Source organism: Pelodiscus sinensis, chromosome 26, assembly GCF_052426305.1.
Source record: "Pelodiscus sinensis isolate ZL-2025 chromosome 26, ASM5242630v1, whole genome shotgun sequence".
Classification (NCBI taxonomy): Eukaryota; Metazoa; Chordata; order Testudines; family Trionychidae; genus Pelodiscus; species Pelodiscus sinensis.
In genome coordinates this window covers 17,026,536-17,048,868 of record NC_143077.1, presented here as the reverse complement: position 1 = coordinate 17,048,868, position 22,333 = coordinate 17,026,536, and the positions used below count along the sequence as shown (strand labels likewise).

General features: G+C 46.9%; 1 protein-coding gene across 1 annotated transcript in view; it reads left to right on the top strand.

Moving 5' to 3' along the window:
* The first annotated feature begins 4,237 nt into the window (after positions 1-4,237).
* The window catches only part of MATN1 (matrilin 1), a 47,452-nt gene continuing 29,356 nt past the window's right edge, over positions 4,238-22,333 (top strand). Inside the window, exons 1-2 of the mRNA XM_006134553.5 lie at positions 4,238-4,416; positions 13,733-14,079. Coding sequence (XP_006134615.1) covers positions 4,329-4,416; positions 13,733-14,079 — 435 coding nt within the window. The 5' untranslated portion in view covers positions 4,238-4,328. The remainder of the gene's footprint in view (positions 4,417-13,732; positions 14,080-22,333) is intronic.

The following is a 22,333-nucleotide window of genomic DNA, read 5'->3' as shown; positions in this document are numbered from 1 at the left end:
GGGCCAGCTGAATCATTTAATGGCTTGTCTGTTTATGTTGTGAGTGCCTGAATGCACATTTTTCCTCTGGAAATATTGGAGTCAGTGTTTTACTTTTCTGAGGCTTGGGGGGAAATTATGGTTCATATTTTAAAAATAAACATTTCTTTTAAAGATCTATAAAGGCAGGCACATGGTATCCAAAATGCCTCTGTCCTCACCCTGTTTTCAAAGCTTTAATGTCGCGCATGTGCCCCAGCCTCCCTAGTGAAAAAATTCACCTGAAATGTATTTATCTTTTTGCTAATTAACAGAAAAATGACACAGAGAAACTTTGTATTTTCTTCAGCAAGAACGGCCATAGAGACTTCATTTATGGAGGGTTCTGAATGTTCGCTATTCATGGCCAGCAGCACTGTCTGTACCAATAGTTCTTTGTGAGCTGAGCAGAGCAACAGGGAAAAAAGCATATTTATATAAAAATGCAGATGAAAAGAGGATGGAAACAAAACACACTTATATTTTCATTCCATTTTGTTCCCTGACTGTCCCTTTAAAAACAGGACCTATGGTATCCTGTTTTGAAAAGGTCAGTCAGGGAACATATATTTGCAGCTATATATGTGTATGTGTCGGGGGGGGGGGGGAATCGGGGGTATGCGTGAGCATGCATGTGTGGGGGAATGTATATCTCAGGGCATCAATGCATTTGTGAGAATGTATATTTGTGTGTGCCAATGGCTATACTAGAAGACTACTATCAAGAAGACTACTATCTATAGCTCTGAGTATGTGTGTGTGTAGCTGTGTGTGTGTGCATAGCTCTGAGTGTGTGTGTGTGTGTCTGTGCACAGCTCTGAGCAGGGGCAGATGACCATTTCATGGGGCCCAGGGCAGCACAATTTCGCAGGGCCCCCCCTTTGCCACGGTGCATGCACGGTGGCGCCACAGCACATGCACGGGGCTTCTTGAAGCATGGGGCCCGGGGCAGCCGCCCAGCTCGCACTGCCCTATATCCTCCCCTGGCTCTGTGTGTGTGTGCACATAGCTCTGTGTGTGTGTGTGTGCACATAGCTCTGTGTGTGTGTGCGCATAGCTCTGTGTGTGTGTGTGTGTGCACAGCTCTGTGTGTGTGTGCGTGCACAGCTCTGAGTGTGTGTGCGCATAGCTCTGTGTGTGTGTGCATGCACAGCTCTGAGTGTGTGTGTGCATAGCTCTGTGTATGTGTGCATAGCTCTGTGTGTGTGTGCGTGCACAGCTCTGTGTGTGTATGCGCATAGCTCTGTGTGTGTGTGCGCATAGCTCTGAGTGTGTATGCGCATAGCTCTGTGTGTGTGTGCGCATAGCTCTGTGTGTGTGTGTGCGTGCACAGCTCTGAGTGTGTGTGCGCATAGCTCTGTGTGTGTGTGCGCATAGCTCTGTGTGTGTGTGTGCGTGCACAGCTCTGTGTGTGTGTGCGCATAGCTCTGTGTGTATGTGTGCATGCACAGCTCTGAGTGTGTGTGTGCACAGCTCTGAGTGTGTGTGCGCATAGCTCTGTGTGTGTGTGCGTGCACAGCTCTGTGTGTGTATGCGCATAGCTCTGAGTGTGTATGCACATAGCTCTGTGTGTGTGTGCGCATAGCTCTGAGTGTGTATGCGCATAGCTCTGTGTGTGTGTGCGTGCACAGCTCTGAGTGTGTATGCGCATAGCTCTGTGTTTGTGTGCGTGCACAGCTCTGAGTGTGTATGCGCATAGCTCTGAGTGTGTATGCACATAGCTCTGAGTGTGTGTGTGCGTGCACAGCTCTGAGTGTGTATGCACATAGCTCTGAGTGTGTATGCACATAGCTCTGAGTGTGTGTGTGCGTGCACAGCTCTGAGTGTGTGTGTGCGTGCACAGCTCTGAGTGTGTGTGTGCACAGCTCTGAGTGTGTGTGCGCATAGCTCTGTGTGTGTGTGCACATAGCTCTGTGTGTGTGTGCGTGCACAGCTCTGAGTGTGTGTGCGCATAGCTCTGAGTGTGTATGCACATAGCTCTGTGTGTGTGTGCGTGCACAGCTCTGAGTGTGTGTGTGCACAGCTCTGAGTGTGTATGCGCATAGCTCTGAGTGTGTATGCACATAGCTCTGTGTGTGTGTGCGCATAGCTCTGAGTGTGTATGCGCATAGCTCTGTGTGTGTGTGCGTGCACAGCTTTGAGTGTGTATGCGCATAGCTCTGTGTGTGTGTGCGTGCACAGCTCTGAGTGTGTATGCGCATAGCTCTGAGTGTTTATGCACATAGCTCTGAGTGTGTGTGTGCGTGCACAGCTCTGAGTGTGTATGCACATAGCTCTGAGTGTGTGTGTGCGTGCACAGCTCTGAGTGTGTATGCGCATAGCTCTGTGTGTGTGTGCGTGCACAGCTCTGAGTGTGTATGCCCATAGCTCTGTGTGTGTGTGCGTGCACAGCTCTGAGTGTGTATGCGCATAGCTCTGAGTGTGTGCGTGCATAGCTCTGAGTGTGTATGTGCATAGCTCTGAGTGTGTGCATTTTCTCATGCTAACCTGCAGTCAATGTCTCCTACTCTTGTTCACCTTCAGTAACAGTTTCTCTGGACATCAGACTCATTTATCTCAGTGGAACTTACTGGGAAACAAGATGCTACTCACCATAAGCAGCAGATCTGGGGCCTCAGAATAGGTCTACACCGCAACCCTCCCTCCACACATAGCAGCAGTTTTGGAGCATGGGCCAGCTGACTTGGGCTCACAGGGTCCTGCTGTATGGCTAAAAATAGCTGGGGAGATGTCCAGACCTGGCAAAGTGGGAGGGTCTCAGAGCCCTGGGCTCCCTCCAGCAAAATCTGGTTGGAGTCTGTATCCATTTCTCATCACGATGCTGAAGGCTTTGCAATGTTCCAGCCAGTGCGTCTGTGTTCAGCTTGCGCTTCCCTTGCACATGACTCTCTTGAGCTATGCTGTAATCTGTGTGAAGCCCCTTTATTTTCAGGGTGGGCACTTGTAAATTGCGTCTCAGCATGAAGACGAGGGCTTGGCCTCTGGATCTGCAGGTGGATGGTGTGGCTCTGGGATGACGCGGTGCAGTGAAATCGGGGACTGCTTGCCGACGTGGAAGGCTGCTGGATACCTGAGCCTGACAGTTGCATTAATCAGCCAAAATGAAAGTGTGGTTCTAGTTTAACAATATACAGTATTACTGTGGGATGACTCCTTCGCCTTACCCTGAAGGCAGCCTGCTAAATCCGCATAGGGGCAGAATTTGGGGGTTTATTTGTCTATTTAGATTGTGAGCTGCTTGTGGCAAGCGCTATGTCTTCCAGGGTTGGGCAGAACTGTGCACCTCAGCGCTGGAACTAGCTGTGCTGGTGGGGCTGCCGCACTGCATCCCCTGGCTTGAATAAGAGCCCAAGGACTTGGCTTTCCCTTCAGCACCTCACTATAAAAATGGGTCCCGCACCCCTGACCCTGAACCCTGTTAAGACAACGAATCAGACACAATGTCCCCCCCCCCCTCTCTCTCCCTCTCTCTCTCCCTACCTACCTATCCCCAACCACCCCCACTATCTATCTAATCTTTCTTTCCTTTGCTATTAATATTTTCCTGGTTTACTTCTCCCTCTGTCTCTTTTCAGTCCTCCGGAAGGTATCATTTTTATAATGGAAGTAACAATTTCCCCTGATATTAACTCATTCTGTTTCCCATAACTCTGGCTGGCTTTCACTCAGCTGTGATTCCAGCCCTTCCATTCCCCTCTACTCTCCAACTCCTCCCATAGCAGAATGATATTTTTGCCTACAGATTCTTAAAACTGAGTGTGAGGGTGGGGGGGGGGGGGGGGAAATCCACCACAAGGCTGCTGTTTCCTAAATCCTGAGGGCTGGATTGCATATGCTGAGTTGGCTGGCTAAGGGATGGTTCGAGTAACCTTGCTCTGTCCCCCTCCCTGCAGGCTCAGGAAGGATGCTAGCCTGACACACCGCAGCCTGTTTGCTGAGTGTGGCAAACATCAGCCGTGCAGATTAAAGCCAGGGAATGACAGGTTAATCCCTTTCCCCAACCTGGTCTCACTGGCCCCACTGTTCAGGTCTGTTAAGATCTCAGATTCTCCACATTCCAGGTAATGGTGGGTCCCCTCCCCTAGGCAAGCAATGAATCCATTGTGGAAAGCCCCAGAGGCTGGGCAAAGCCAGGAGGCCTTTCTTGTCATTCAAAGTTTTCTTCTTTTTCTCCCCCCCCACTACCCCCCCCCCCCCCAGGTATTTCACACGTGTCAGAGGCTGGCCTGCTGCCCCTCCGAGGAGCTGCATGTTAATATCTCTGGGCCAAGCGTCTTGCCTGCCACTCTGCCTCCAGCTTCTGAGCGACCATGGAGAGGATTTTCTCTGGCTTCTTGCTCTCCGTGCTGCTTCTCTTCCAGAATCACGGCATTTATGGGGCCGCCCCTCAGCCAAGAGGTAAGGGAAGGGCTCCTTCTGTTTGTGGTGCCTGCCAGTCACCCGCAGCCATCCCACTAAGGGAGATGTGAACCTGGGGAGATAAAAAAGGGGGAAATGATGCCAAGCAGGTTGCAGGGCAGTGCAAAGAATCTTTTGCAAATATTTGACCACGGCAGCACACTTCAGATGTGTTGCTGCGTTCTCCTGCCTGATCCTGGCTGAGGAAGAAAAGCCCCATGTGCATGGCACAGACACCAGTAACAGAAAGCTGTTTCCATTCTGCTTTCCATACTGTGTCAGGTCTAGTCGCCCTTCGCTGGAGGAGGCACGGCCCTTAAAGGAGCTGTCCTGAGCCACCCCCACTCTTCTCCGCTCCGTGTTTCCTCAAGGGCTGGTTTTGCTTGGGCAGTTGGAGGAGGGAATTGGCTTGGGCTGAGGAGACTCTCCTGCTCTGCTCCACTTTCACCCCAACTTCCAGAGAAGCCCCTTCATGCTGGTGAAGTCAGTGGCAGATTTTGCCTGATTTGGGATGACGGGGCTGCTTGAGTGTCATTAGAGACAGGCTGCCCAAGCGATAGCCCCTGGGCATCCACCCAGAAGGAGGGTTAATTTTCATGTCTCCAAGACTTTGTTCCCAGCTACAAAATACGTGACAATGCTAGACAGGCAGCGTGCGGAACTGACTGCCCATCACGATGAACAACACTGTCACATTGTTCTGTGTACTCCCAGGCTGTTTGTTTCCACCTGTTGTCTCTGGGCTTTGGGGAAGGGACGACCTGCATGATCTGTGTTTGTACAGTGTAACCTACATACTTTCTGGCTGTGGGACTGTCCCATCCAGTGGCACTGAGACCACTTACACACAGAGAGAATGAACCTGCTCTACAGCCTCCACTGAGCAGCGGTTGGCTTTTAGCTCATGCAGTAGAGGCTCATGCCCTAAGCTCCTGAGGTCCCAGGTTAGATTCTGCCTGCAGATAACCAGGGTCTGCTGGAATCACTACAGTACCTAGCTCAGTGAGATGCGTAGTGCATTGATTACTATGTTGGCGCGGTTAGGCACCGTGGTATCACAAATGATATCTAATAAAGGAACAAGGATCAAATTCCAAAAGAAAGATTAACAGTGAAAAAGGCTTGTAAAAATGGCAAAGAAATCAGTCTATTAACTCACCTGGTAGGGGACCTGATAAAGTTACAGACCACAATTAATGTTCAGCCAACCTGCAGAACTCCTGGATGCAGGGAGTGATCAAAACAAATATTGTAAAAAAGGTTGAGTAATTTTAGGGCATTTTTCAACATTTATACCTGTGCAGATCATGGCCACTTAGGGCATATCTACACTAGGAAATTATTTTGAAATAACTTATTTTGAAATAACTCCCAAAATAACTATTTTGATATAGCGTGTCCATACTACAGGGAAGCCTCAAAATTAGTCCCAGGCAGGCTTCGTTAATGTGGATGTGTTACCTCCACTTAGAGCCACAGGACATACTGGGGAGTAACTACTTTGAATGACTCTGGGGAGCAGTTAGTTTGAAATAGTAGCCAAGGAACATACACACTAATGTTATTTTGAAATAACTATTTTCAAAATAACTATTCCTCGTGGAAAGCAGGAGTCATTATTTTGAAATAACCAGCCCCTTATTTTGAAATAATGGCCTTGATAATGTGGATGCCCTGCTTGTTATTTTGAAATAATTAACTAGTGTAGACCAAGAAATTTCTGCCCAACTGGTCAGCTTTGTGAAAGGAACCATCAAGAACTAAATACTGCCAGCGTTAGGAAATGACAAATGGACCATTCATCCAGTTCGTGATATTTGCAATATACAAATATTTTAATTCTGAGCTACTAACAGGTTTTGTGTTTTTTCTAATAAATACAGCAACACGGTGCTTACCCAGACTCAGTTTTATTGTCGTAAGAACTTGAATTTTATAAAAATTAATATGGAATACGGTAGACTGTGGATTTAGAGTGAAATATCTATTCTTTGGAATAAGTCCATATGTGGCCATTTGTATTTATTTTAATGCCTTCCAAAATCAATTTGGAAAAGGCACTTTTATGCCAGAACGAAAGTGGCCATATATGGAGACTTTCAGGGTTAATTGTTCTGGAATAGCTCTACCTGAAGAGTTCCATGTATAAACAACTTTTAAGACTAGGGAGCACACTGGGACTGGACACAATCAGACTCCTAGAACTGGAAGGGACCTCGAAAGTCCAGTCCCCTCCAGTCACAACAGGATCAAGGACCATCTAAACCAGGGGTTCCCAAACTTTTTGACATGGGGACCAGTAAATCCATTCACGAACTTTTGGAGGACTGGTAATGGTCATTTGCATATTTGCATATTCATTAATCAAATGATGAATATTCAAATAAGTTGTTTCTGGTCCTCCCAACCCCCCCAGTGCCAGCTTTAGCAAAGCTTTTGATATGGTCACCCACAATATTCTTGCCAGCAAGTTAAGGAATATGGATTGGATAAATGGACTGTAAGATGGATAGAAAGCTGGTTAGACCAGGGTTTCCCAAACGTTTTACTTTAATTGGAACCTTTTTTCCAGTACTGCTTTTTGCAGCCCAAAAATATAAACACATAAAAAACAAACTGAGAAAATACCAGATGTAGAACATGTCTGGTATTTTCTCATTAGGTAAGTTGTATTATTACTAGATGTATCAGTTTGTAGTTTCAAACTGCCTGGCTGGTAAATGTGCTCAGGCTGCATGAGTGTGTCTACCAGCCAGCCAGTTCACAACTACTCGAGGGGTGTGTGTGTGTGTGTGGGGGGGACCAATAGAATCCCCAGGATGGACTAACTCATGCTTTTTGCTTTGCGGGGGGGCAGGGGGGAACGGAGGCAGCGCCCCAAGATCCACATATGGCCAGGTCAGTCCCACTCCCCACAGTCCGATTCATTCCTCCCCTCTGCTCCCCCCGCTGCACCTCTGGCCAGCCCCATTTCCCCCAACCCCCTCCTGGGCAGCCAGGTCCCCCCCGCTTCTCCTCCCAATCTCCCTTGGCCAGCCCCGCTGCCTGCGTCCAGCCCTCCTTCTGGTGGCCACTTCTTCCCCCCCTCCCCCAACATCTTCCCCAGCCAGCTCCCTGTCCCCAACCTCGCACCCGCCAGCAGCCCTGCTTCCACCAGCCCCCCAGTCCCGCCATCCAGTGCTGCTTCCGGTGGCCAGCTCTCCCCTCCTCCTCACCCCAGAATCCCCTGGCACCTGTACCTTCCCTTAGCCCTGCACCCTCCTGCTGCCTCCCCCTTCCCTTACTGCCCCTGCCCCCTTTGCCCTCTCTTTCCTTGATACCCACCCCCTCAGCACTCTCTGCCCCACCCCCTCCTGCCCCTCTGTGCCCTCACACATGACTTGCTCCATCCCCACCTCTCATGGCCACCCCTCCTTTCAAGCCTTGTCCCAGCACCTCCTCCTCCAGCCCCCAATGTCCTTCCCCCTCCTCTCCTCTCCTCTCCCAGCATCACCCTGTCCCCCCTCCCACTGACACCTCCCCTCCTACCCTTTCCCTCATTGTCTGCACTTGGCCCCCTGGCATGTGTATCTCTCTCCTGCACCATGTCCCTTGGTGCCTTCTTCTCCCCTTCTTCTTCCACCCCTCCCCCTCCTCGCAAGCCCTCCGCCGCCTCCTCGTCCTCGCCTCCGCCCAAGCCCGTTCCCTACCTTCTGCCTTCCACATGGCGGGGCCGGAGGCTGAACCCGGAGCCAGCGTGGCCCCGCCACGTGCTTCCGCAGAGCTTTAAAATCCCGGGCCGTGACGTCACGTCACACCCGGGCGTCCTCCTCGCCCACGTGCAACGCCGCCCACGGGCAGCAGCAGGCGGTGAGAGGAGCCACACATGGCGGGGACACTCTGAGGGGACCCGTGGGGGAGGGTCCTGGGGAGAGACCCAGCTCTACATATCGGTGGAGCAGCCCCCGGCTCTGTAACTCGCTGGCACTTCCGAGTTCAGGGGCGCGGGGCCCTGCCGGCCCCCACCAGGTGCGCTGAGGCCCGGTATTTTTTTCCCATGGCCCGGTTCCGGGCCACGGCCCCTAGTTTGGGAAATGCTGCTCTAGACCATTTGCTAGATTCACTTTTGATTTTCCAATAACCTCTGTATAGTGAATCAATGTGTTTTAATTTTATAAGCAGAGATACGCAACACATTATTTGGGACAAAATACAAAAATGTTTCATGAAAAAATTGATCTCAAAATCATTTTTCAGCTCAGTTAGTCCTTAGCCCACATGTCCATGCTATGTTACCATAATTCTTTCTGGGTAGCAGGCAACAATTTAAAAAACCCAGATGGTGATTAGGGCATTGCAGTGGAAATTAAGAGACCTGTTTTCCAATCCTTATTCCACCAGGACAGACTGCGTAACCTTGGGCAAACCTCAGTGCCTCAGTTTTTCTACCTATAAAATGGGCATAATGAAATGATATAAAGTTCTCTTTTGATCTAAGAATTAAAGCACTTGATTTAAACTGATGCTTTATATTTCCTGCACTGGACTATGGCAGTGATATGTAATCAACACTATGTGATAAATGTTTACTTTTCAGTGGCAACCACTGTATCCTACTGACTAACTGCTCTATGAATCCCTCCTGGACACTGTGATGTTTAGCAATACATTGTTCTGAATCTGAGACTCATTCAATACTAGAGTCTCTCAGGAAATTTGCCCAATGTTCTCTCTTTAGATATGTACAATGGGATATTTGTTTTTATCTGTCTAATAGCATGAGAACTCTGCCAGATTTCTCACTGATGACCAAGTTCAATATTTATGTCTTAATTTCAGCCAGACTTGCTGGTCAAAAAACTTGCACCAATCTGCCAACAAAGTCTGAACAAGCTTTTTCCCTTTGTTGCAGAAACTGTATTCTCCCCCCATGTGAAAATGAAATATGAATATAGCATGTAAGCCTAGAACCTCACAGAGAAAGGCTAAATGGGACATGTTGGGAAAATGTTCATAAAATTCCGATCCTTTTTAGTTTTTGGTCATAATTTCAAATTGTGATGAAAAATGTCATCAAAATGGTCAGTTTTGAGACTGTCCATCCAGCTGTTCTACACAGCCTCTTGTCCACAGTCGTTTTCGCCATCATGTATATTATTGATCTTACCAAGAAAATAGACATTCCATGGAAACTATGTTGGTTAGCCTGGTTTACATTTTCACTCTGCATCTCTTGTCTCGTGCATCCTTATTTATCTGCATAATCACTAGGGCCTTGATAGTCTGCTGTAAAATTTGGCAAATATCTAGATGAGTTGGTGGTTATCAATAGGAAACGATGTGCTTTAATGCAGGAGCTTGCAACCTTTCCAGATGATTGTCCCCATTTCTGGAGGTTGATTTGTAACCCAAAGCTACACCTCACTGAAAAACTACTTGCTTACACAATCAAACATAAACACACAAAAGGGTCACGATGCCCTTTATTGAAAAATTGTGCGTCTTCTCATTTTACATGAAACTGTAAAAGAAATCAGTTGGATTATAACATTATTATTTCAGCACTGATGAGGCCACGTCTGGAGTGTTGCATCCAGTTCTGGGGCCCCCACTAAAGACGGATGTGGACACATTGGGGAAGGTCCAGCAGAGGGTAACAAAAATGACTAGGAGCACAGGACCTATGAAGAGAGGCTCAGGGATTTGGGCTTATTGGGGCTACAGGAGAGAAGAGTGAGGGGGGATTTGATAGCAGCCTTCAACTTCCTTAAAGGGTCAGTCGTTCTTTTTTTTCTCTCTCTGCCATTTTTTGGGGGCTCCTTCCCCTCCCCCCCCCCCCAGCTCTTTTTGCTGGATCCACCTGGATCCAGGCTCTTTGTCAGGAACATGTTGGCCATCCTTGGAGTATAGCATATAGAGCAGTGTAAACAAGTCATCGTATGAAATTTCATTTTGTATTGACGAAAGTAGCGAGGAGTCCTGTAGCACCTTATAGACTAAGCGAAGTGTTGGAGCATAAGCTTTCGTGGGCAAAGACCCACTTCGACAGATGCATGTGGGTCTTTGCCCACGAAAGCTTATGCTCCTACACTTTGGTAAGTCTATAAGGTGCCACAGGACTCCTCGCCGCTTTTGCAGATTCAGACTAACGCGGCTACCCCTCTGATACTCAACAGTTTGTACTGAGTTCTCCTGAGCTTTTTATGTAGCCTGTTGTAAAAGTAGGCAAATCAGCTGATATACCCTCTGAAAGACTTCTAAATATCCCTGTGGTCCATGAACCTTTAGTTGAGACACACTGGTTAGAGCAGGGGATTATATAAATCAGGACTCCTGGGTTCTTTTTCTACTTCCACTGACCCCCTAGAACGTTGGGGTAGTTATTCAAAGGCTATATGCCTCTGTGTATCTATCTCTGAAATGCACAGAGTTGCAGGGATTTATGGATCAATTTTTGTAATGTGTTTGAAGGGCATCTACTAAAGACCCTTTAGACAGGTGGTCAGCTCCAATGTTTTACTGGACTGTGACTGCACTGAGTTGTATCAGCAGAGGAGCATAAACCTGGCGGGGTGAAATGCCCCACAAATGCCTGGTATTGTCACCTTTTATTCTAAATGCCCAGATTTGTGCATGGTGATATTTTTTTAACTGAAGAAAACACTTTCTTGTGCACAAAATGAAAGGCCATTGATAAACACTGATTAATTAGTCCCCACTTTGCCTTATGATATAAGTAACTATTTATGACCATCCAAATGGCCTTAAAATAGGGAAACTGAGTCACAGTGAGGCGCGCCGACTTGCCCAGTGTCATGCAGAGCAATGAACAGAAGCCAGGAGTCCTAGGTCACAGCTCTGATCCACTAGACTCCCCTTCTACCACAAAGACCCATGCATAGGAGCTAGGAGCCCGGATTCACAACCCTCTGCTGTAACCTGCACTCATCCTACCTACTTTCTTACTCCCCCCTTTCTTACCCCATCACTTGCCTTAACTGTCTCCTCTCCCTTCACATTTCTTTCTATTTAGTGCAGGGTGGGGAACAGTGTTCCCTGTAAGCTAAGTGTTTGGGTGGCCATCCAGGAGAGAGTCAAATGCTGCCCAGATGATTAGCAGAGCACTGACAAAACCCACAGCTGGGAGCACGGGCTTCTATTGGTGGTGCACATCTGTACATGCCTCGGTGCACATACACATTTATTCTACACACAGAGGCTGTGTCTACATTGGCACCCTTTTCCGTAAAAGGGATGCTAATGAGACACTTCGGAATTGCAAATGCCGCGGGGGATTTAAATATCCCCCGCAGCATTTGCATGAACATGGCTGCCGCTTTTTTCCGGCTCGGGGTTTTGCCGGAGAAAAGCGCCAGTCTAGACGGGATCTTGAGGAAAATAAACCCTTTTCCGGAAGATCCCTTACTCCTATAAGGGATCTTCCGGAAAAGGGTTTATTTTCCTCAAGATCCCGTCTAGACTGGCGCTTTTCTCCGGCAAAACCCCGAGCCGGAAAAAAGCGGCAGCCATGTTCATGCAAATGCTGCGGGGGATATTTAAATCCCCCGTAGCATTTGCAATTCCGAAGTGTCTCATTAGCATCCCTTTTACAGAAAAGGGTGCCAATGTAGACACAGCCAAATGGAAAAATTAGAGGGAATATTGGTGGGGATTTTTTTTTGTGTTGCGAGCCACTAATCCACAGAAAAATCAGCTGGGGGCCACATACTAGTGAGAAGCAAAAATACAACAAGAAAAACCCTCACAGATGTGACCCTCCCACCAATTACTAAGCAGAAAATAAAAAACAACAAACGGTGTGGTAGCACGTTATAGACTAACAAAACATGCAGATGGGATCATGACTGGTCATCTGAAGAAGTGGGCTGTGCCCATGAAAGCTCATGATACCACCGACATTTTTTGTTAGTCTATAAAGTGTTACCAGACTGTTTTTTAAGTTTATCCTGTACAGACTAACTTGGCTACCCCCTGAAGCTTCAGAAAATAAGAGTCACTCAGCTCACTCATTCAACACGGAGTGCCAGTGTTCCCATTGCATACCAGCTCTGTGGAGGGGGGAGGAGTCAAGGCTCAGGGTTTCCCTCAGGGCCAGAGTAAGTCTTCTGGAGATCCAAGACTAGTAGGTTTTGTGTGTCCCCTTAGGCTCTAGTCTTTGCTCGGTGTGTGGGAGGAGGCTGCCAGGGAGAAATGATAGGATGCAGGAGTGGGGGAGGGATGGTAGGATATAGGAGCAGGGGAGGGATGGTAGGATGCTGGAGCAGGAGAGGGATGATAGGATGCTGGAGCGGGGGAGGGATGGTAGGATATAGGAGCAGGGGAGGGATGGTAGGATGCTGGAGCAGGAGAGGGATGGTAGGATGTAGGAGTGGGGGAGGGATGATAGGATGCAGGATCAAGGAAGGGATGGTAGGATGCAGGACTAGGTGGGGTAGAGTCTGGGCAGGAGGTGCAGGAGGGGTCAGAGAAGGGGTGCCCCTACCTGGTGCAGCCCTAGGGAGTGGGGTGCAGATGGCTCTGTGCCATTCTGCATTAGCAGGCACCTCCTCCTCCGGCTCCACTGGCCAGTATTCCTGGGTGCGATGGGGGTGGGGCAGTAGAGCCTGCAAGCCAGCACAAGGGACATAGCTTCTCTGAACTGAGTTCCCAATGGAGAACCACTTCCTCCCCCACCAGGCAGAGCCTAGAGGTCAGATGTGGCCAGTGGCTTGCCTTGATCCGGCCTCAACATCCCCGCATGGCTGGAGTGCCAGTACCAGCTCGTTCCGTTGTGGAGGGGGTGAGCTGTGTCATCATGTGCCAGCAAAGCCTCTCTGCCACGCGTGCTGGCCAAACCAGACAGTCTCTGCACCAAAGGATAAATAAACACAAATGAGACATCAAGAAACGTCACGAGGAATAACCTGTGGAAAGACATTGTAATCTCCCGGGACACACAGTAACAGATTGAAGGGTGGCCTCCTACACAGTGCTTGAAAACCAGACTCCAAAGAGAAACAGCAGAGCTGCAATTCATTGGCAAATTTAACACGATCAAATTGGGACCGAATAAGGACTGAGAATGGTTCTCTCACTACAAAGGCAGTTTTCCCTCTCTTGGTATTTTGCATAAAGCATATCTGAGTTAGGTATATTCATATTCATGAGCATATTGCCATAAAGAATATTAAATATGCCTAGTTCCCTGCCATCTCCCCACAAGAGCCAGCAGGAGAACTCCAGAGTCCTGGGTCCCCAGCCTCCTGCTCAGACCCCAGAATCTTGCTATATTTTGGGTGATTTATTTCTCCTTTCCATGCTCACTTTTGTCGTGCAGGTACCCTGTGCAGGACAAGACCCTTGGACCTGGTGTTCCTCATAGACAGCTCCCGGAGTGTGCGCCCAAATGAATTTGAGCAGGTTAAAGTCTTCATGTCCCAGGTCATCGAGTCCCTAGATGTGGGCCTTAATGCCACTCGGGTGGGAGTGATCAATTATGCCAGCACCGTCAAGAACGAGTTCTCCCTCAAGACCCACCGGAGCAAAGCCAGCCTGCTGCAAGCGGTCCGCAAGATCAAGCCCCTCTCCACAGGCACCATGACAGGTCTGGCAATCCAGTTTGCGATCACCAGGGCATTCAGCGAGTCAGAAGGGTCCCGTGTGCGGTCTCCAGAGATTAAGAAGGTAAGTTACCTTGCTGCTGTGCTGCTGCACTGAGAAGTCCATGGTGCTTCTCCGTGACGCTGTCACCCCTCTGCCCCACCCTCCAGTTGATCTAACCTGCGCAACTTCAGCTATCAGACTAGCATAGCTGAAGTCAACATACTTGAAGCTGTTACCCACACTCTGGGGGTGCCCAACTTTACCCAGTTCCTAGGGCTCAAGCTGTAACTTCCTGTGAGTTTGCAGGACTTTTTGCCAATGAAAGAGCCTTGCCCACTAATACTCTCTGTTTATTAACCATTACCAAGCTAGCAGAATACACATGCTAGGCATACTGGGCCATCCTCATGCATCCTAATCAGGGCAGCTGAACTTCCCTGTTGGCCAGGCAAAGTCATTCTTGTCTGGATTCTGGTTGCTGCACAGGCAGCTCTGGTCTTTAGGCTGTGTCTTGGAGGTGAGTTCTCCCAGGTCTTTCCTTCTTATTTTTTCTGTTCCTTCTTTTCCTTTCTCCTTTTCCCCTGGTCTCCTTCTTGGACCTCAGTTTATTTAATGAAACTTGAGTCCTGCTTAGCTTTACCTTAGCCATTTATTTTACTACAATCCTACTAACCAAGCCTGACATCCTGTAACAGACTTATCTCACCAATCGTACCCCACCACCTTAATTGATTTACACCTCCCAAAATTAATTATACAGCAGACAGGAACCAGACAGAGCTCAGACAGACAAACAATAGGAAAGCGAGGACCATAGTCATAGAATGAGGATTTCACAACCCCAGTAGTTGAGAAGTCATGTCTTGCCAGATGAGATGCTGTCAAACTGTTTTCTTTAACCGCCTGGGGAGCTATTTCTTTCTCGGCTGATAGTGGGGGCTGTTAGGACAAGGTCTCTTTCTTACCAGCCTGCTATCACAATTGAGATGGAATGTGAAGATGCAACTCCCTGCTCTGCAGCTAATGGCTGCTACTCTTTGATGATGGCTGCAGATGAAGGCCTTAGGCTCTAGGCCTTCCAAGGTGGCTAGTGAAAAAGGCATTATCCTTACGCTGCGGTGTCTTCCTTCCTGTAAGGTTGATGGAGACTGCTCTCCCATCAACTCTGGCTACTCTTCTTCTCCTGGTGAAGTGCCGGAGTCAACAGGACAGTGCTCAGAGGTCATGCTAAATCGACCGCTGATGGATCGATTGCTGCAGCATCAATACACCATGTAGTGAAGACAAGCCCTTAGAGCCCACGGCTCCTTCATCCCATATGTAAAGGCGCCATCTGACTGCAGGGCGTGGGGAATCAAAATTCCTATTTGAATGTGCTAAGGAACTGCCCTCCCTCAGAGCTTGAGTCCCTGAAGCCAAAAAGCATGAGCGAATTGGCAGTGCTCTGTGGAACTGGGAACAGCTTCAGAGGGAATGTTTTCTTGGGTGGGTTTAAGCCTGTCCTGTCTCTCTGAACCTGACCTACAGCTCACCCCCCTAAAGAGCAGTTCAGGTCTCTCATGAGAAACTTTATCCCCAGCAAGACCTTTCCAGGGAGAGAGAGCAGCAAGAGGCGACGAGGAGGGAAGGAAATTAATGTTTCCAGCAAGTTCCTCCTGTCAGTGCAGGAGGTGGCAAACCCGACTGTGGAAACTCAATCAGACAGACGCAAAGACAGGGCCTCCTTTCAGCTGGGTCTCCCAAGCACTCTAGCAAATACAGTCACCACTTCACTGAGGGATGGTTGGGCATGTTACAAACTACTAGGTAGCTTTGTGCTCAGTGAAATATGATGTTACTGTATTATGTGCTAGAGAACAGTGCACTCTATTGTCTGATCGTGGCCTTTGGGAAGAGAATGCCGGGCAGAGACTCTCTCGCATTCCTCCTAGACTGTCTACAATGGATAATTCACAGCATGACAATGAGAAAAAACCCAGCAAAAAGCTGCTATCATTTTTTGTCTGGTCTCAGTAACAACCAACCCAAAAACCTAAAGCAGAGCAGAAAATAATAGACTCGAATCCTTCTTAGTGTAACTCAGTGACCCTATTATTCAAGGGATAGATTTTGCTCATTTTTTTGTGTGATAAGCAAATAAGTTAGTGATCACCTATCTATTTATTTTTGACTCTATCACAAATGACCCTCCCCATTTCTTCTGAGAAGTCATTCTATAATACTGGTGGTGCCAGACCACTATGATATCAAAATATTACCTAAACTTTTTTAAAAAGAAAAATACGTTTTCTATACAAAAGAATTTTTTTTACGTTTGTGGAATTTTTTTGTGGTCAAAATGTTTCGGTTTATTGAGCACTAAAAGAAAAAGCAAAATGTTTAATTGAGATACTTTACATTCTGGAAAATAAATTAATTGGTGATTTAAAAAAATTGGTACATTTTCATTTGTATTTCACATCTTGCAAGCTTCCTTTTTGTAGTTAAGCTCACCAAAGATTTCTCTGTTAAGTCAACCTGGTCATCTCCCATATTTGCTTTTCTTACTGCAAATATTGGGATGGTTTGTTCCTATGCCTTCAATAAGGCTTCTTTAAAATACAGACAGCTCTCCTGGATTCAATGGTTTCAAGTTACAATGGGGGCAGGTCTAGGTTGGATATTAGGAAAAACTATTTCCCCAGGAGAGTGGTGAAGTCCTGGAATGGGTCACCTGTGGAGGTGGTGGAATCACTATCCCTAGAGGGTTTTAAGTCCCAGCTTTATGAGGCTCTGGCTGGGATGATTTAGTTGGGGTTGGTCCTGTTTTGGGCAGGGGGATGGACCTGATGACCTCCTGAGGCCTCTTCCAACCTTATGATTCTATGTTGAGTTCAGATCAATTCTTCAATTTGTCAAGGTTGTTTTGAATTCTGGTCTGGACTTTGTGTTTCTCTGGCACCTTCCACTTAGGGATTCCTGTGCCCTTTGCAAATATGTATGAATTCCACCTGACAGCCAACATCAGTCCTACGGCAACTTCACTAGTGTCCACAGAGTTACCCCAGTGATTGCTTTGGAACATTTTTCTCATTTAAAAGATGAAGGAAACTGAAAAATAAGCCAAATTCATTCAAATTAAGCTGCCTAAAATTAGGCACCTAAGCTCATATTTCGGGATCTTAGGGTATGTCTACACTGCCACCATAGTTCGAATTAGGGTGGCTAATGGAGGCATTCGAACTTGCAAATGAAGCCCGGGATTTAAATAACGTTCTTGCAGGAGGAATAACGGTAGTTTGAATTAGGAGCTTTAATTCGAACTACCTAGTCCATGCCATATGTAGCTGCGGGCAGGTAGTTCAAACTATGGGCCACTTAAAAATGGCAGCTCCTGGGAACATGCAAATGAAGCTCGGGATATTTAAATCCCATGCTTCATTTGCAAGTTCGATGCCTCCATTAGCCACCCTAGTTCGAACTAGGGTGTCAGTGTAGACATACCCTAAGATCCCGAAATATGAGCTTAGGTGCCTAATTTTAGGCAGCTTAATTTGAATGAATTTGGCTTATTTTTCAGTTTCCTTCATCTTTTAAATGAGAAAAATGTTCCGAAACAATCACTGGGGTAACTCTGTGGACACTAGTGAAGTTGTCCTAGGACTGATGTTGGCTGTCAGGTGGAATTCATACATATTTGCAGGACATATGCAGGACATATTCATACACACTGAGGCAGGACTAAGTATTATCTACCATCCCAGGCATGTGTCTGTCTAACTTGTTCTTAAAAACCACTAATGATGAAGATTCTACAACCCCCATAGGTAATTTGTTCCAGTGCTTAACTACCCGGATAGGTAGGAAGTTTTTCATAACATCCAACCTAAACCTCCCTTGGGCAGTTTAAGCCCATTAGCTCCAGTCCTGTGCTCAATGTATAAGGAGGACAAATTAACACCTTTTTATAACAACTTTCTACGTACTTGAAGATTTCTCATGTCCCCTCTCAGTCTTCGCTTCTCCACACTAAACAATCCCACCCTCCTTTTTCCAGTCTTTCCTCATACCTCATGTTTTCTAGAACTTTAATCATTTTTTGCAACCCTCTGGATTTCCTCCCATTTGTCCTCATCTGGGGGACTCCACCTGATACGCCCTTTTAACTTAACTGTGAACCATTAAGAACTGCCCTTTGAGTATGGTTTTTCAGCCAGCTGTGCACCACCTTTATAACAGGCTTGTCTGGCTTCTGTTTCTCTAGTTTGCTTATGAGAAAATATTCTGAGACAATATCAAAAGTCTTCCTAAAATCAAGTCTTTCGCAGGATGGTTATCCTGTCAAAGAAGGAGATGAGTTTTGTTTGGCATAATTTGTTCTTGACAAACCCCTATTGATAGTTATTTATCACTAATCTATTCTAGGAGCTTTCAAATAGATTTTTTGATTATTAGCTCCATTGTCTCTTCAGATAGCAAAGCGAAGCTGCATGAACTGTATTCCTTAAACAATGAGAAGTCCTGTGGCACCTTAGATTTGAGATTAGACGAAGGTTTCTAACCATTAGAGGAGTGAGGTTCTGGAACGGCCTTCCAAGGTAAGTAGTGAGGACAAAAGATCCATCTGGCTTCAAGTTTTGGCTAGATGGCCACGTCTAGACTGGCATGCTTTTGTGGAAATACTTTTAACGGAAAAGTTTTTCCGTTAAAAGTATTTCCGCAAAAGCGCGTCTAGATTGGCACGGATGCTTTTGCACAAAAAGTGCTTTTGTGCAAAAGCATCCATGGCCGGTCTAGATACGATTTTACACAAGAAAGCCCAGATCACCATTTTAGTCTTCGGGGCTTTTTTGCGCAAAACAATTCTTCCCTGTCTACACTGGCCCTCTTGTGCAAGTATTCTTGCGCAAGAGGGCTTTTTCCCGAGCGGGAGCGTGAAAGTATTTGCACAAGAAGCACTGATTTTGTACATTACAAAGTCAGTGCTCTTGCGCAAATTCAAGTGGCCAGTGTAGACAGCTGGCAAGTTTTTGCGCAAAAGCAAAATCTTGCCAGTCTAGACGCACCCGAAGGGTTTATGAAGGGGATGGTTTGATGAGATAACATGATCTTGGTAACTAATTGACCATTCATTATCAGTTGTAAATAGGTCAATGGAGGGATGATAGGAGTTACTATAGAGAACTTTCTGGGTGTCTGGCTGGTGAGTCTTGCCCACATGCTCAGGGTTTAGCTGATCGCCATATTTGGGGTCAGGAAGGAATTTTCCTCCAGGGTAGATTGGCAGAGACCCTGGAGGTTTTTTGCCTTCCTCTGTAGCATGGGGTATAGATCACAGCTGGAGGATTCTCTGCATCTTGGGGTCTTCAAAGTATTTGAAGGCTTCAATATCTGAGATATAGGTGAGAGGATTATTCTAGGAGGGGGTGGGTGAGATTCTATGGCCTGCATTGTGCAGGGGGTCAGACTAGATGATCATAATGGTCCCATCTGACTCTGTCTATGAGTCTGTGAGATTTATTGGAGCGTGAGCTTTCGTGGGTAAAGACCCACTTCGTCAGAACTTCTCATTGTTTATGCAGATTCAGACTAACACGGCTACCCCTCTGATATTTGTAATTCCTTGGGTTGTCCTTATTCCCCTTTTTATAGTGAGGTACTATATTTTCCTTTCCCCAGTCCTCTGAGATCTTTCCCATCCTACATGAGTTCTCAAAGAAAAGCACTAATGGCTCAGGGATCTTTTCAACCGGTGCCTTAGGTATTCCAGAATGCATTCCCTGAGACTTGGAGATACTCAAGTAGTCTAATTAATAATTTTTTCCTTCTCTCTTTTAGCCTCAGATGCTACCCCATTTACACAGCTATTTTACTATGTTCATCTATTGATCACTGCTAACCTTTCTGGTGAAAGGTTTGGTCATTATTGTGTTTTCTGTTATTATCTCTCCCGCCTCACTGAATAACGGGGCCTACCCACTGGCCGCCTTTTGGCTTCTATCACATTTGTAAAATGTTTTCTTGTTTATGTCCTGGGCTGGTTTAATCTCATTTTGTGCCTTGTTCCAATTTCATCTTGTGCAGGCCACAAAACAGCTCTGAGATGGCGCCCAAGCCCTAGCTGAGCTCCTGCTTCTTGAGATTCACTAGGCTCCTGTGCTTGAATCCCATATGAAGGACCCCAGGCTTTTAAAGCTTTCTTCAGTCAGAAAAGGGTCCAGGCACTGCCTCTGGCTCTGGGTTTTCAAGACCATTTTTGGGGGGCAGATCCTTTAGGGGCACCCTACTGAGAGAGCTGACAGCCCCATCTTCATATAGTTAGTGTTGGTTCCTCCTCCCCCACAGCCTCAGCTCCTCCTTTCCCTGACCTCCAGCTTCATGGGCCTTCTGCTCTACAGCTGGTTTCTCCAGGGACTCATGACAACTGAAGCACATAACACACAGACTTTGCAAATGGATTCCCAAGTCAGTCCCTCTCTCCTGCAGACAGCACTGGAAATCTTCAGACCCAGACAACACAATAACACGCCTGTTTGCCCTTTCCTCACCACTCTGGAGCATTCTTCAGGATTTGGGGCACTGTCTTTTCTGATTCTAAATCCTCTCTCCTGGACCTCTCTCCTCGTGGCTTCTCCACGGGAGCTTGTCTGCTAGTTCGCTCTCCCCTCCAGCCAGCTTCCTTTGACCCTGGCTGATTCCTTGGTGAAATATATAAGGGTATGTCTACACTAGCCCCCTAGTTCGAACTAGGGAGGCTAATGTAGGCATTCGAAGTTGCAAATGAAGCCAGGGATTTAAATATCCCACACTTGATTTGCATCTTCCCAGCCGGTTGCCATTTTTTGAAATTTACAAGTCTGGACTAAGTGCCCACGTCTACACGCAGTAGGGACCCAGTATTTCGAATTAAAGCCCCTAAATTGAACTACCTGCTAAACCTCCTTGCAGGAAGAATAACAGGTAGTTCGATGTAGGGCTTTAATTCGAAATACCGGGTCCTTGCCACGTGTAGACGCAGGCAGTGAGTCCAGACTTGTACATTTCAAAAATGGCGACTGGCCGGGAAGATGCAAATCAAGCGCAGGATATTTAAATCCCGGGCTTCATTTGCAACTTCGAATGCCTCCATTAGCCTCTCTAGTTCGAACTAGGGGGCTAGTGTAGACAGACCCTAACTGCTTCCCCTTCAGATCCTGTGCCTTTGTTCCCGCCTCATGTCCCATACCGCCTTTGTCTTCTTAAAACTCTGGTCTGCTACTGCTCGCTTTGGTTCTTCTTTTGAGGATTTCCACACTTCCAAGTTCACGACTCCCTGCAGACCACCTGAGTGTTCCACCTCAGCCAGCCTCCTTAGCATACCTATCGTCCTACCAGAGTCCAGATTACCAACTTCTGCTATTTTTCTACAGCTCTTCCGGACTGGGTGGGAATTATATGACAGGGACCTCACAGGCCCATAGCTTACACAAATCCTGATACAGCAATTCCGTAACATTAAGCAACAGTCAAAAGCCGGAACTGTTTCCCCAATACAGCACACAATCTTCCCTCAGCAGAATACAAACCAGGGCTGCAGAGGCTTTCTAACCCACGTGTGGTTCCACACAGCTACTCTTATCTGTGGCAAAATTCCCATTGGAGACAACAGTACAAATCCCAGTCTTCTTCTTCTCATTCTGCTTGTAAAAATAGAATTCCTGTTGATTTCAGTGGTGGTTCATCTGTGCAAAGTCTGGGTCTAATCAGACTTTTGCCCAGCAAGAGCATTGTGGTTTTGCTGATAAATATGGATTCCTCATATAAATCTTACTAGCCCCTTTGTCTCAATAATATACTGTGGTGATGAGTTCCACAGGTTAAGCATACATTGTATGAGCATGTATTTGCTGTCATCACTTTTTAATTTATGGAAGTTTAATTGCATCGGGTCAAGACAATATTTGACCAGACTTCTTGATACTATTATTATACTTATCTCTACCGCTCCTTCTCTTCATCTACATCTTTTTAAATTAAATAAGTATCTACAACCTTTTATAATCTTTCTCACATGAATCTCATTTGAAATGCGCTGAATCTGCCTTTGCCCCTCCAACCTCTCTCCATTTTTCTGTCTTCTTTTGCCCTTTCCTCATTCAGCTGTCTCTTTTAAGATGAGGAGACCAGAGCTGGATAAAAATGAGTATGTACAACTGATGGATATAATGCCATTCTAATATTTTCTGTATCCGTCTCTGTACCTTTGCTTAATTCAGCGAGATAATCACATACTGCTTTAACCAGTGTGCACACTGAACAGTCTGCTTCCCTGAGCTGTCCATGACAATGTCAGGATCTCATCCCATTGATCCATTCC